The sequence below is a fragment of the Papaver somniferum genome, unplaced genomic scaffold, assembly GCF_003573695.1.
Source record: "Papaver somniferum cultivar HN1 unplaced genomic scaffold, ASM357369v1 unplaced-scaffold_0, whole genome shotgun sequence".
Lineage (NCBI taxonomy): Eukaryota > Viridiplantae > Streptophyta > Magnoliopsida > Ranunculales > Papaveraceae > Papaver > Papaver somniferum.
Genome location: NW_020618823.1, coordinates 2,154,844 through 2,167,388, shown reverse-complemented (window position 1 = coordinate 2,167,388; position 12,545 = coordinate 2,154,844). Strand labels below are relative to the sequence as shown.

At 36.6% G+C, this 12,545-nt stretch overlaps 2 protein-coding genes across 2 annotated transcripts; both read right to left on the bottom strand.

Annotated features, from left to right (window-relative positions):
• Positions 1 to 3,681: 3,681 nt before the first annotated feature.
• On the bottom strand, positions 3,682 to 4,611 carry LOC113325836. The gene is made up of 2 exons (XM_026573703.1): positions 4,586 to 4,611; positions 3,682 to 4,305 (listed from the first exon to the last, which is right to left on the bottom strand). Exons 1-2 carry the CDS (start codon positions 4,603 to 4,605, stop codon positions 3,834 to 3,836), a joined length of 492 nt encoding a protein of 163 aa, XP_026429488.1. The 5' UTR covers positions 4,606 to 4,611; the 3' UTR covers positions 3,682 to 3,833.
• A 3,970-nt stretch (positions 4,612 to 8,581) lies between these two features.
• LOC113325872 (ethylene-responsive transcription factor RAP2-4-like) lies at positions 8,582 to 10,633 on the bottom strand. Its single transcript, XM_026573737.1, has one exon. It carries the CDS (start codon positions 10,080 to 10,082, stop codon positions 8,835 to 8,837), a length of 1,248 nt encoding a protein of 415 aa, XP_026429522.1. The 5' UTR covers positions 10,083 to 10,633; the 3' UTR covers positions 8,582 to 8,834.
• Between the last annotated feature and the right edge of the window lie 1,912 nt (positions 10,634 to 12,545).

Sequence of the window (12,545 nt, the reverse complement as noted above, 5' to 3'; positions counted from 1 at the left end):
AACTTATATGTTCCCACAATTGGAAGGAAAGTTTTTGGTGGGAAAACAAAGTCAATTTTGGTATCATAGCCTGGGTTAACCACATCAACCAGAGGATGGGTTTCTAACAACTGAGCTCTCTTACGGGCACAACTAGGTTCAGGAAAAAGAGTATGAAGATAATCTTGTAAGATGGTTGAGGCACAAATGTCAAGTCCTACATGAGGGAACTTTCTAAGAGTTAAAGGTAAAGCACAGGGAGAATGAAATCACCCCCAAACTTAGAGTTTTGGGTGTCTCTAGATAGACTAACTACAATTTCCCTAATTTCTAGATTATCGGAATCCTGAAAATGGTCAATTGCTTCTTTTAGGTTATACTCAGGTGATGCATCCTCACTCATATTTAAAAGCTCTACGAGTTCATCTTCTTCGTCTAAGACTATTGTTTCTAAATCGCTAGACTCTAAAACATTATTCTCAGAATAAACTCGTTCCTCTAAATTATTATCGGCTTTGTAAACAGGAAATACTACATCGTCTAAAACGAGGATATCTCTAGTCAAATCCTCGTCCTTTTGAATAGGTGAATAATTATTAAAATTATTTGTATTTGAATTAGAAATAATATTATCATTGTAAATCTCAATTGGAGTAACCATTTCCTGATCACTATTCCTACATAAGTATGATTCTCCATCAACACTATCCTCATCATAATAACATGAAAGAGATCGAACCTCATCTAAAATAGTGTCTCCAATTCTATCCTCGTCATCTTGATTAGGTGAATAGTAATTATCCTCATTTTCAAGGGTAAAACTGGGAATACTGTTTCATATAATTTCGAGTAATTCTTTCGTTCGTCTCAGCTATCCGCTTGAGGTGGTCTTCTAACGAAGGTTCACTCATTATTGTAGTTCTTTCGTATATAATTATACTATTCATCTCAGCTAACTTACGCGTCGACTCGGCTAACTTCCTGAGGGACTCTTCTAAAGGAGGAACAGGAACAGAGGGATCATAAAAAGGACTACTTTTCAATAGTTTGATTGTATCCTATAGAGACGAAGAACTAGTACTATAATATTCTTGCTCGTAAGATTGATGCGCATGCAGATAGTAATTGGGCTCACCATGGTATGACCCAAAATCTTGAAAAGGTTGGCGTGCCCAACCACTATTCACACTATGATCATAAAAAGAGTAATGTCCATGTTGCTCGGTTGGATAATCATTGTATTGGTTGTACCAGTTTGACATCCTAACTGCAGGGAAATTCTAAACAAGCACAAAGAGGGCTGACTCGACCACAACAAGCCTATTTTATCTAGCAAACAAAAAGCATGATGGCTACCTTAGATTGTTTCTAGACCAGCTTCTATTCTTTCGAAAAGGAATTCGTTACAATTTAAGCAAACCCCTCTGGAATCAATCCGAGTCAAAGTAAGTTGAATAGAGGCGAGGGAAGCTCGGTGGAGCTTTGATACCCAAGGCCTCACCGGTATTACAAGGCGGCGCAGTCACACATTTAACTCACATAAACCATCATGAAATTCGAAGTATGCTTAAAAGAGTAACCAATATTTTTCGAATGACTTTCCTATTAAGCTCGTTACCCTATCGGTCTCGTTCTAGTCAGTATTTTAAGCTTAGGTTCGCGTAGGTTACGTGTTCCTAAGGCGGGCAAGAAGGAAACGGTGATGAAATCCGAGTCCTTATCTTGATTTGGCCAGGCCTTTCCCTTTACTAGATAATTAAATCCGATTTCAGGTCCTCAACATATATGCATACAAAATCATCCAGTAAACGCGCTGACAGGGGATTCACGGGTGTTTAGAATTCTTACCTCCCGTTCCATGCGGGGGATGAACCGTTGAGGTCGACACGGGCCACCGAATCCAATGTCAGTGTACGAACCCGAGGGTCCGAGACAGTATCGTAACTGTCGTCCTTCCCTGTGCAGTTTATATTTAAACCAACCCTTCCTTAGGGTTTTAAAAATAAAGTCCAATGTTCAATGTCCGAAAGAAAAGAAAAAAAATGTCCAAAAATAAAATATTACAAAAATAAAAACCTTAATTACAGTTTCTAAAAAAAATAAAATAAAATAATATACAAAATCTTCTTCTTCACTCCTTTTGGATTCCTTGTTTGTTTCCTTCCTTAGCTTCGCTTTTCTTTTCAGCAGTTTCTCTCTTTTTCTTTAGCTCATCTCCAAATCTGAAAGAAAACAAGAAATATCAAAACGCATAAAAAAGAACAAAAATAATAAAAAAATAAAAAAACCTAAAAGAAAATCTATACACAAGTCTGCGTCGGCGGCGCCAAAAATTGATCGAATTTTATATAGTGGTAAATAGAGTTGTCGTTCACTCGGACTTGATGAATTGATTTTAAGAATTAATAAACTAAAAGAAAATAAAAAATATACACAAAATATTGTCACAGGATGAAGAGTGTTACTGGGACTAGGATTTCGTTGAATTCATAACATAGGGTTCAATTTATTTATTCTCAACAATTAAAGCTCAATGAATAAAATTAACATGGACTCTGGTTTTTCCAAGGTAGATTCTCAAAAGATTAGTTGTAAATCCTAAGCATGATGTATCAAAACATTTAAGCTAAGCATACCTCATCAAATTAAATGACAACCAATTAATTCAAATCATATTTCAATTAAAATTAATGCAAGAGTCTTAAAAAGAATTAAATAATTTTACCCATGTATGAAATTCGTCTTCCTCCGTCGTCCCAGTCTTGAGGTTTAGCTCATCACGTCGAAAACACACTTAAAATATTTATTCATGGCTCAAAAAGTGTTTACAAGATGATGAAATGTAATGAGAAGAATAAAACAATGATTTTGCTCTCCCAAAACTCCCCTCTCTCCATCCATATGTTTGGTCCTACCAGCACCCTATTTATACACAATAACCTATTACTCAAACATCTTTTCAAAATCTTCTTCCATAACTCCATCAGATCTTCTCTTTAATGAAAGATATCTCATGAATAATTTCTTTCTCCGTTATCACAAATCTTCTTTATTTGCTAGAATAAAATCCTAGGGATATTATCTTTTTTTATTTTTTAAATAAAACCCCAGATTTTCTTTCTCCTTTTCAATAAAAACCAACTCATAAATATATTATCTCTTTTACCTTCAAGATATGGAAACTTTATGTATAATAGGCAAGAAGATATCTTTGCCTCGAATCTTTAAAATATTCCCATAAATTCCGTGAATTTGTTTCAAAATGAAGAAGGAGAGGGTGCCTCTATCCATTTTCTGGGTGTCTTTAACAAGATTGGTGCTCTTATCTGAAATGAGGATGCCTTTAACACTTTTAAGCCAATTCTTCCAAAAATGTTTATTCCCAAAAAATACCTACAAACACAAAAAAAATACTGTAAATAAATACGAAATCGAGTGCCAACGATATATAGTATTGAGATCAATTTAGACACAAAAATGTGTCTATCAGCTCATTACCACACTCAATGGGTCCTTGGACTTCTGTTACACCTAAATACACATAAGGACTTGGGTTGTGAGTTCTTTATACACAAGCAAAAAGAATAATTATTAAAAGGTAAAGTTAGACAATTTCTTAATCCATACACATACGAACCTGCATTTAAGTCAGACAATTACCTTCACCATCAGATTCAGAGCTTGAACTGTGATCATCACTATTGTAATCCTCATTACCCTAATTATCATAAGGAACAATTGCTTTTCCTTTTGGATATTCCTTCTCACCTTCCTCCTCCACACCACTTGCTTGTACTTTATTGACTGCTTCCATATACTGTTGTGGATGTACAGTGTCAACCCAGTTGTGGTCCTTAAAGTAATTGTTCACAAAAGTATACACCAATTCCCATTTCTTCAGTATCAGAAACAGGACTTCTAGGATCATCTATTGGATGACAGACATCTTCAGCATCATTAGATAGTTGAATGTTCTCATACTCCAGCTTAGCTTGTATTGTTTCAGCACTAAATACAACGTTGTCATAATCATCATCATCCACATTCACATACTCATCCACATTCTCAAATAACCTCTTCTTACTGCCTCTAATCCTACTCACTGCATCAACATATTTCTTAAGTAGACTCTTTCTGAACAAATGTGGTGATGTAGTGCATGTAGACTTCTTCTTAGATGTGGCAAACATCTCTGGATCAAGTCTGACTGGTGAATTAGCATAGTTAATGCATGTTATTGAACTACTTCTAACCTTGGATGTTGTTGAGTCTCTCTTGTCAGTTATCCCAGAACTCTCAGCACATCCATCACCAGGAGGCACAATCCTGTCACTAACATTGCACCATAAGTTCACATACCCATCCTCCAAAATAGCCTTATCCCACATATCATACCAATAAAAATCATTAACCATATACTTTGGCTTATCATTACCAATCCAAATTACCTCAACCTCAATTGGGTAAAAAAAATCCCCAATTTCTTCTTTAATTTGGGGCTTATGGAAAAAAAAAACCAAATCCGAAAACTAGGGTTTCGGGGTAACATATAATCTGAATCGAGTTTTAAATCCACAAAAACATTATAGAGAGGAAGAACTATTACCTGGTGATGTTTGTGAACATCTTAATACTGAGAAAACTATCAGTGATTATCAGGTTTTTGAACAGTGATGAGAAGATCTCTTTAAACTCGATTTGTTGGAATAACTCTGTAATACTGCGATGAACAATAACTTATGATGTATAAATTTCGGATCTATCAGGTATGAACAACCATGAATCAGTAAATCGCCACCATCTTCTCCATTTCTTCAGAGAAGAAGATATCGAACAAAAACGACGATAAATGAGGATGAAAGTGGATCTTCTCACTATTTGTGTTACGGTTTTCTTTGGTCCTGATCCAACAGTCCGGTTTTTTTAGAGATTTACTCTGATCGTTTACACGTGTAAACGAAACTTGCGAGGGACAATTAGGTAATGGTAACACCTGTCCCAATAGTAACACGATCACACACGTATAAATGAAATGTGCGAGGGGTAAAACAATAACTACAACATCCGACATAACTCTGAAACGTGTCATGACCGAGCCGTCAGATGTCTAATGACCATTTTGTTAAAACTTTGTAACAGTGGGACAAATCTGTGAACCAGATTAAGGATCCGTGACCATTCCTGTAAATACCCAAAAAAAAAAAATGAAGATCCAGCTAGATCAATATACCGCAATCCGATGTGGAAATGAAAAAAAGAGCAGAAAATGGATCTAGAGGATAACCTTCGCAAAATTGTTTACAATCTCAATGATATTCTCATCTCTCAAGATAAGGAATACAGAATCTTACTCACCTTCCCATGTCTTTTGCTCATACACTTTTCTCCAAAGAAATGCCAAGACAAAACTCCCATCACTACCCAAAAATAATAGAGCAAAGCCAAGCAAGTAGCTCATGAAAACAAACAAAGAAAGAGTCCCAAAAGTTCTTCTTGGACCATCATCACCACAAGGAAGTATCCACACAAAGTTCATGTATTTCCCATATCTCCCTTTAAAATTTTTGTCTTTTGTTTTATGATGAGATAAGTTAACACTTGAATTTTCTCTTGATTTCTAAGTTTTGGAAAATACTTTGCTTTCCAAAGCACACAATTAGGTGTAAAAATGTGAACAGAATATGAAAGTCAAAAGATTCTCAAGCTAAATTGATGGAGTTCCTTCTATAGAAAAAGAAGAGCTGGGGCTTCTCTTGTTTTACAGGTCAGTTTTAGTAGATTGCTTATGTGGTAATGTGCTGGATTTCTCTCTTTTACAGCGACAAATCCCAAACTTTTCTCTAAAGCAAAATTTGGGGTCTCTCTGATTGGAATTAGATGAGAGTAGCAAGGTGAGGAAAATGAGGGATATTTGGTTTGCATTTTACTTAAAGAAGAAATGTTGATGTCACCATTGAGGGGTCACTTTAGATATTCTAGTGTCATGGTGATATTGCAGTTGCAGAAATCTAGTTGGCTCTTTGTTGTTGTTTTAAGCCAATCTATTGGATCATACTCAATACAGGCAGCGGCCAGTGGAGCATGGACCCAAAGAATGATGGTTACGCATCTGACTCTGTTGCTATCTCATGGCCTTGCCTCTACATAAAGCAACTTTAGAATGGTCCGAGTTTGGTACCTAACTGCTCGTGAGAGCAACTGCAGTGGTGCGATCAAAACCAAAGATCAAAGATCAAAAAAAAGACCAAATTTTGGGTTTAGTCCGTGTTGTGACGCAACGGTACATGATTAAAATTTCGTCATGCGGACTTTAAAAGTCCGCCCCATTTTTTTTTCGTAAAATTTCATCAGGCGGACTTTAAAAGTCCGCCCCATTTTTTGTAACTTTCATCAGGCGGACTTTAAAAGTCCGCCCCATTAAAATTTCATCAGGCGGACTTTAAAAGTCCGCCCCATTTTTGGTAACTTTCATCAGGCGGACTTTAAAAGTCCGCCTCATTCTTTTTCTTTTTTATTTAATTTGAATTTTCATCGGGCGTAATTTAAATCTCCGCCCATTAACAAGCGTACTTTAAATTTACGCCCAGCAACAAGCGTACTTTAAATTTACGCCCGACTATATTAGAATTTGGGATTTGGTCGCGACCATATTTGGTCTGGAATTTGATCTTTGGTTGGGATTTGATCTTTACTCCGTCCCACTGTGTTACGATCTCATCCCAAATTTTTGGTTATACTCGCCCACTGTGGATGCTATGAGCCACCTAATAAATTTGATTCACACCAAAGTGTATCTTTTTTACTCTAATGCTCGAGGCGAGGAATTGAACCAGTGATCTCATATCTGAGCCTCCGAAAGCCAAGTAGCTTGGCCTATGTCATTATAATACTGGAAGATATTACCAGTAACTAAAGTTCGAAACTCGTCGGCACCAAAGTTTTTATTACCGTTTGAATGGAACCTTGAGGTGATTTAACTATATGGGTTTTGGTCTGCCTTCCTTTACATTATTAAACTCCCAAAGCTCTTTCTAGGCTTGTCTCTCAATGGGTTCTTTAGACTTGTAGGCTAATTTTTGGACTTAGTAGCTGCAATAACAAAACAGTGCTACTAATGGGGTATACCAATTTGTTTAAGAGGTGTACTAAATTCCATATAAGATGGTAAGAGACTGGTACACCCCCGATGGAACATGTACCCCCATTAGCATCCCATGAAACAAAAACTTTAAAGGGGACGATAACACTGAAAAGACAACAACATACTCATCTTTGTAATGATTCCTGATTCTCCAATAAGATCTACTTAGAGTCTCTCATTTTTTTTCTTTACTCGTGGTGGTGGTGTGAACATGTAGAGAATAAAGAGATTGTGGTGGTGGGTGGTGGTGGCTTCTAAATTCAACTTCTGCGGAGATTCTAATGATTGTTTAGAAGAAAAAAAATAACATATCATCCCCATTGTGTTTTGATGTTCATTGGTTTGTAGTTGGAGCAAGAATCTTTAAGTAAAAGTAGAGACATTCTTTTTGTATGGTTGGAGGAGTGTCGCATCAGGCCGGCCCGAAGGCAGCACTACCGAACCGCTTGTCATGCGACGCGCAACCAAAAAGCCACAACTCTTTGAAACGACGAGTAAAACAATTGGCACAAATTGCATTCTTATGCAATTTGTTTATGCTCCTCTCCAACCTGCACATAATATTTGGCTTACTCTAATTGCTGCGTTTGTTTACGTTATAACATGTTTGGATGTCACTGTATAAGTTGTTTTTTGATTTCTGAAAACAGAAAAATTATAAGTAGGTTTGATAAACAATTTCGGAAAAACTTCTAAAAGCAAAACTTTTATTTTTTATGAAGCAAACGGCATTGTGCTTCTGACTTCTGCTATCCATACAGGATATTAGTCTTCCTAGAGCTCTGGGCTTGATTTTCTCATCACTTATGGATCCAAGCCTCCTAGGTCTATTGGCAAAACTTGCCCGCAAGGTCCAACACACATTATGACCTCCTGCAAACTGCCAAGCATAGTAAAAACAATATCATTTATCAGTCAAGAAGTTGTTCACCAACCTCGATACAAAATCTACCTAAAATCTAATTCACTGCTTATATTTATTTTATTTCTGACTCAAATAATATCAAGTGTCCGAAATTTTTGGTTTTACCCTACTGAATTGCCTGTGATGCATGTCATGGATGACAAGTTCATTGTATAACTTCATCAAGACAACACTTAATACGCACATTGGTTATGCATTGCTGCAGCCTGTTTGCAATATTTGGCTTCCTCCTGCCTGCTAATATACAAAATGACTTGCAAAATGCCAAGCACAACACACCAGTCAAGAAACTGATGTTGCTCAACTTTACAAAAGACCTAACTGCACATTTTATTTTATTTCTGACTCAAATAGAATCAAGCATCAGAATTTTTGGTTTTACTCAACAATTCATATAGTAATGCTCTGTTTTCTTCCTTCAAGTTCATTGTACTTTTCATTAGCAGAGTCCCTGTTCTTAGATTTAGTTTAATCTTTGTTCAAGATATTGGTTAAAGACAAACTCACATGCTAATTTCTTGTGAATCACAATCAAATTGTACTTAATAATAGATTAAAAAATAAATAGATAATCTGAAATTCTGAATACTGAATTACATTAGTAGTAGAAATTTACTCCATGGTCATGCAAGATAAAAAACTAGCAGACCTGAGGATTTTTACAGAAAAAAACTGAAAAAGAACTTAATCACTAATTACCCTAATTACAACCCCCATTAACACTAACTCTGCAAATGATTCAAAAAACCCATTTGCAGTAGTTGAACAAGAGAAATAAAAACTAAACTTCTAAGAAAGGATAGCAGCCCAATCAACCTCATAAGAAGGATATTTCTGCAACATAAAATTCTCTGATGAAGAACAATCATTGTTCCATGCTTGTTCTGTGAAATCTGGGATCTCAATGCAAGATTCAGGTGAAGAATATGATAAAACTGATGCATCATCACTACTGCTTAATGGTGGTGACAACGAATTCTCCACTTTGTAAACCTCTGAATGTGATGAACCCAGAAAACCCATTTCACATTTTGATGATGATGAATCCTTCTCTGGAACTACCACTGATGGAGTTGAATCAACAACAGCAGCAGCTTCAGTGACCATGATTTTCTTAGTCTTCTTACTAGAAACTCTAACTGGTTTGGAAATCTTCCCTTGTTTCTGAGAGGCAGAGTTATTAATAGCCAAACTCTGACAAATAGCTTCAAGCTTTGCATCAACAGATGAAGGAAGAGGTTTATTTTGTTCATCTCCAAATTTCCCATCACCAGCACTTGATAATTGGTGCTTCAGATGTGGGAAATTGAGTCTAGCAAAATCACCTCTTAGCTTGTAAGCAGCTCTGTCATAAGCCATGGCAGCTTCCTCAGCAGTGTCAAAAGTACCTAACCAAAGCCTTGTCCTGTTTCTTGGTAGTCTGATCTCTGCAACCCATTTTCCCCAATGTCTCTGTCTAACTCCCCTGTATAGCTTTGTGGGTTTGGCTGTCTGTGATGATAAACCCACTGCTTTCATTGGAATTGATTTTGGACTTAGGTATGAATTCTGGGTTGTTTGATGTTGTGAAATCATGTTCACGTATGAATTCTGTTGTTGTTGAAGAAGAATCTGTTGTTGAAGTTGTTGAATCTGAGCTAAGGTAAGATGATTAAGATTGAAAGAAGAAGGAGATGAAGAATCAAGAACAGCTGATGATAATTGCTCATAATTACTAAAATACCCTTGAGAAAACATTTGGGTACCTGTAGAAGATGTTGAACAAAAATCTGGGTAACCAAAATCAGGCTGTGAAGATGAAGAAGTTGAAGATAAAGAAAAAGGAGAAGAAGAAGATGAGAAAGATGATGATGATGGAGGAGATGAAGATGAAGATAAAGAAAATGAACAAGGAGAAGTTGTAGAAGCACTGTTATGAATAAAAGGTTCAAGTGCTTGCATCAACTCTCCTCTAAATGGATCTGTATTATATAAAGATCCACCATTAAAACTACTACTAAAGGTGCTGCTACCATAAATATTTGTAGCTGCTGCCATTTCTAACTTCGAAAATCAAGTAAAGTTAAGATGATGATAATAATAAAACTAAAAAGATAAAGAAAAAAAAGCTTAAATCTGACCTGTTTCTTAACAAAATTAAAGTAAACAGGTTATAAAAGCTGTAAAGATGAAATTTCTACAGAGGGAAACAAAAATAAACCCTCTTTCAAGATTGATTAAAGCAAATTTATATAACAAAAATTTAAAATTAAAAAAGCTGAATCTCAATTCTGTGTACCACTTAGCTTTTCAAAAACTATATAAACACAAATCTAAACCAAAACCCAGATTTTATTCTGATTAATAAACCAAACCCAGACTTTAGATTTTGAAGAATCTTTAAAAACCTTTTGAAAAACAGAGGAAGCAGACAGAAAGGGGATACAGAGAAGCGGGATTATCAGAAAAAGGGGGGGGGGGGATTTCAATAACCAGCAGTAACTCAATTGCAAATTTCTTTGATGATGAAAATGAAAATTTTGATTTGATCTGATCACTCAAAACCTCACCTTGAATTTTTTTTTTTTTTTATGAACACTCTGAAGAAGTTAGGCCAGAACTTCGTCTCTATAAATACAGTTTTCTGTTAAGATTTCTCTCACTAAATCTAGACCATTGAATATTTTAATCATCTTTCTACCCCACACGTCCATTTCGTTATACCCAATATGATCTTAGCCTCGGGCAATTAGATTTTGACACGTACCTGGTTTGATTATCTGAAACTGACACGTGTTTTGTTGGTTGAGGGCTGGTGTCGGTAACCGTACACGTGTTGGCTGTTTATTGACTAGCAGCTTTTTCTTCTCTTGGAGTGGAGAAGAGTGAAGGGAAGTCGTCCCATGAATAGTTTCACGCGCTATCAAATGATGGCTCGTGAGGGCAATGGCCCCCCCTTGTCAAGGAATTCAAAAACCCTAGAAGAGAAAAGTAAAAAGTAGCTTCTAGCGTGCACTCGATGTTAACGTAGATTATCATCCATTTATAAAACGATTTTCAGCTACAATAATTTTAGATTGATTTTTTTTTTCTTTTTTTAATAAATAAACAGGGAATCCCGGATGTTATCTGGCGCAGCATATCAACAGTAACTCAGCTCAATTTAGAAATTTAGGTTAAAATTTCCAGAAACCTGACTTCTTGAATCGAGGAATTGAATCAAATTCGATGCAAGGCTCTCGAATTGATGACAGAATCAAATCAATGCAAGGCTTTAGAGAAAAACTCTAGTTTATTATCTCTTAAAAAACTGAATGACAAAAACTATCTTACAATCCCTTATTTATAATAACCTAACTTTCCTAAAAATCGAGCATCTAAAAAAAGGAAATCATAAAAGAAAAGGAAATCTAAAAAAAAGGCCAAAATTAGGAAAGTTATCAAGTGCTGCATCAGGTCCCGCCGGGGCAGAAGGATTCGACCACGAATCTGGAACTGAGTCTGGTGGAACAAAACGTGATAAATAACGAACATTGAAGACATCCGAAGTGTTGATGTTTGCTGGAAGTTGTAGGCGATAAGCATTGTCATTAATTCGTTCCACGACCGTGAGAGGACCTATTTTCTTTGCCTTGAGTTTATTATAAGCATGAGCCGGCATTCAATCTTTAGTGAGAAATACCCAAACTTGATCACCTACTTCGAAGAGAACACGACGGCGACGAGAATCAGACGCAGCTTTGTACTTTGAGGAGGATGATTCGAGATTGGCAATAACCTGCGTATGAACCTTATGAATGTTGTCTACAAAATCATCAGCTACACCATGAAGACGTGTACGGTCTGGAAGAGTAGATAAATCCAAAGGACCACGAGGGAGAAGACTATAAACGACCTGAAATGGACTGAACCCCGAACTTCTATTTAGTGAATGATTATGAGCAAACTCTGCTTGAGGAAGTTTTGAATCCCAAGTTTTAATAGAATCACCCACAAGGCAGCGAAGCAAATTCCCCAAAGATCTATTGGTCACTTCTGTTTGACCGTCCGTTTGAGGATGATAAGCGGAGCTCATGTCAAGGCTGGTTCCTAGTAATTTCCATAAAGACCTCCAAAAATGACCTAAGAACCGAGAATCCCGATCAGAAACGATGGAAGTTGGCAATCCATGGAGTCTGTAAACCTCTCGAAAGAAAAGTGTTGCGACTTGGACTGCATCTGTTGTCTTTTTACATGGAATGAAGTGTACCATCTTGGAGAAACGATCAACAATGACAAAGATTGAATCGAAACCCTTTTGTGTACGAGGAAGACCCATCACAAAGTCCATACTGATGTCTGTCCATGGTTGTGTTGGAATAGGGAGAGGAAGGTAGAGACCGACATTCGTGGCATGACCTTTTGATGTCTGACACACTGTACAACGTTCGACAAAACGCTCAACATCACGTCTCAATGCAGGCCAAAAATAAGACTGAGAAAGTAAATGCAACGTCCGGTCGCGACCAATGTGACCTTCAT

What these genes read in the sequence shown, in the direction of transcription:
- LOC113325836 (XM_026573703.1), bottom strand. Translation starts at nt 4,605, where the DNA reads ATGTTCACAAACATCACCAG. An exon ending in ATGTTCACAAACATCACCAG is followed by an intron (nt 4,306 to 4,585) that starts GTAATAGTTCTT and finishes TGTTAGTGACAG; the next exon opens with GATTGTGCCTCCTGGTGATG.
- LOC113325872 (XM_026573737.1), bottom strand. Translation starts at nt 10,082, where the DNA reads ATGGCAGCAGCTACAAATATTTATGGTAGCAGCACCTTTAGTAGTAGT.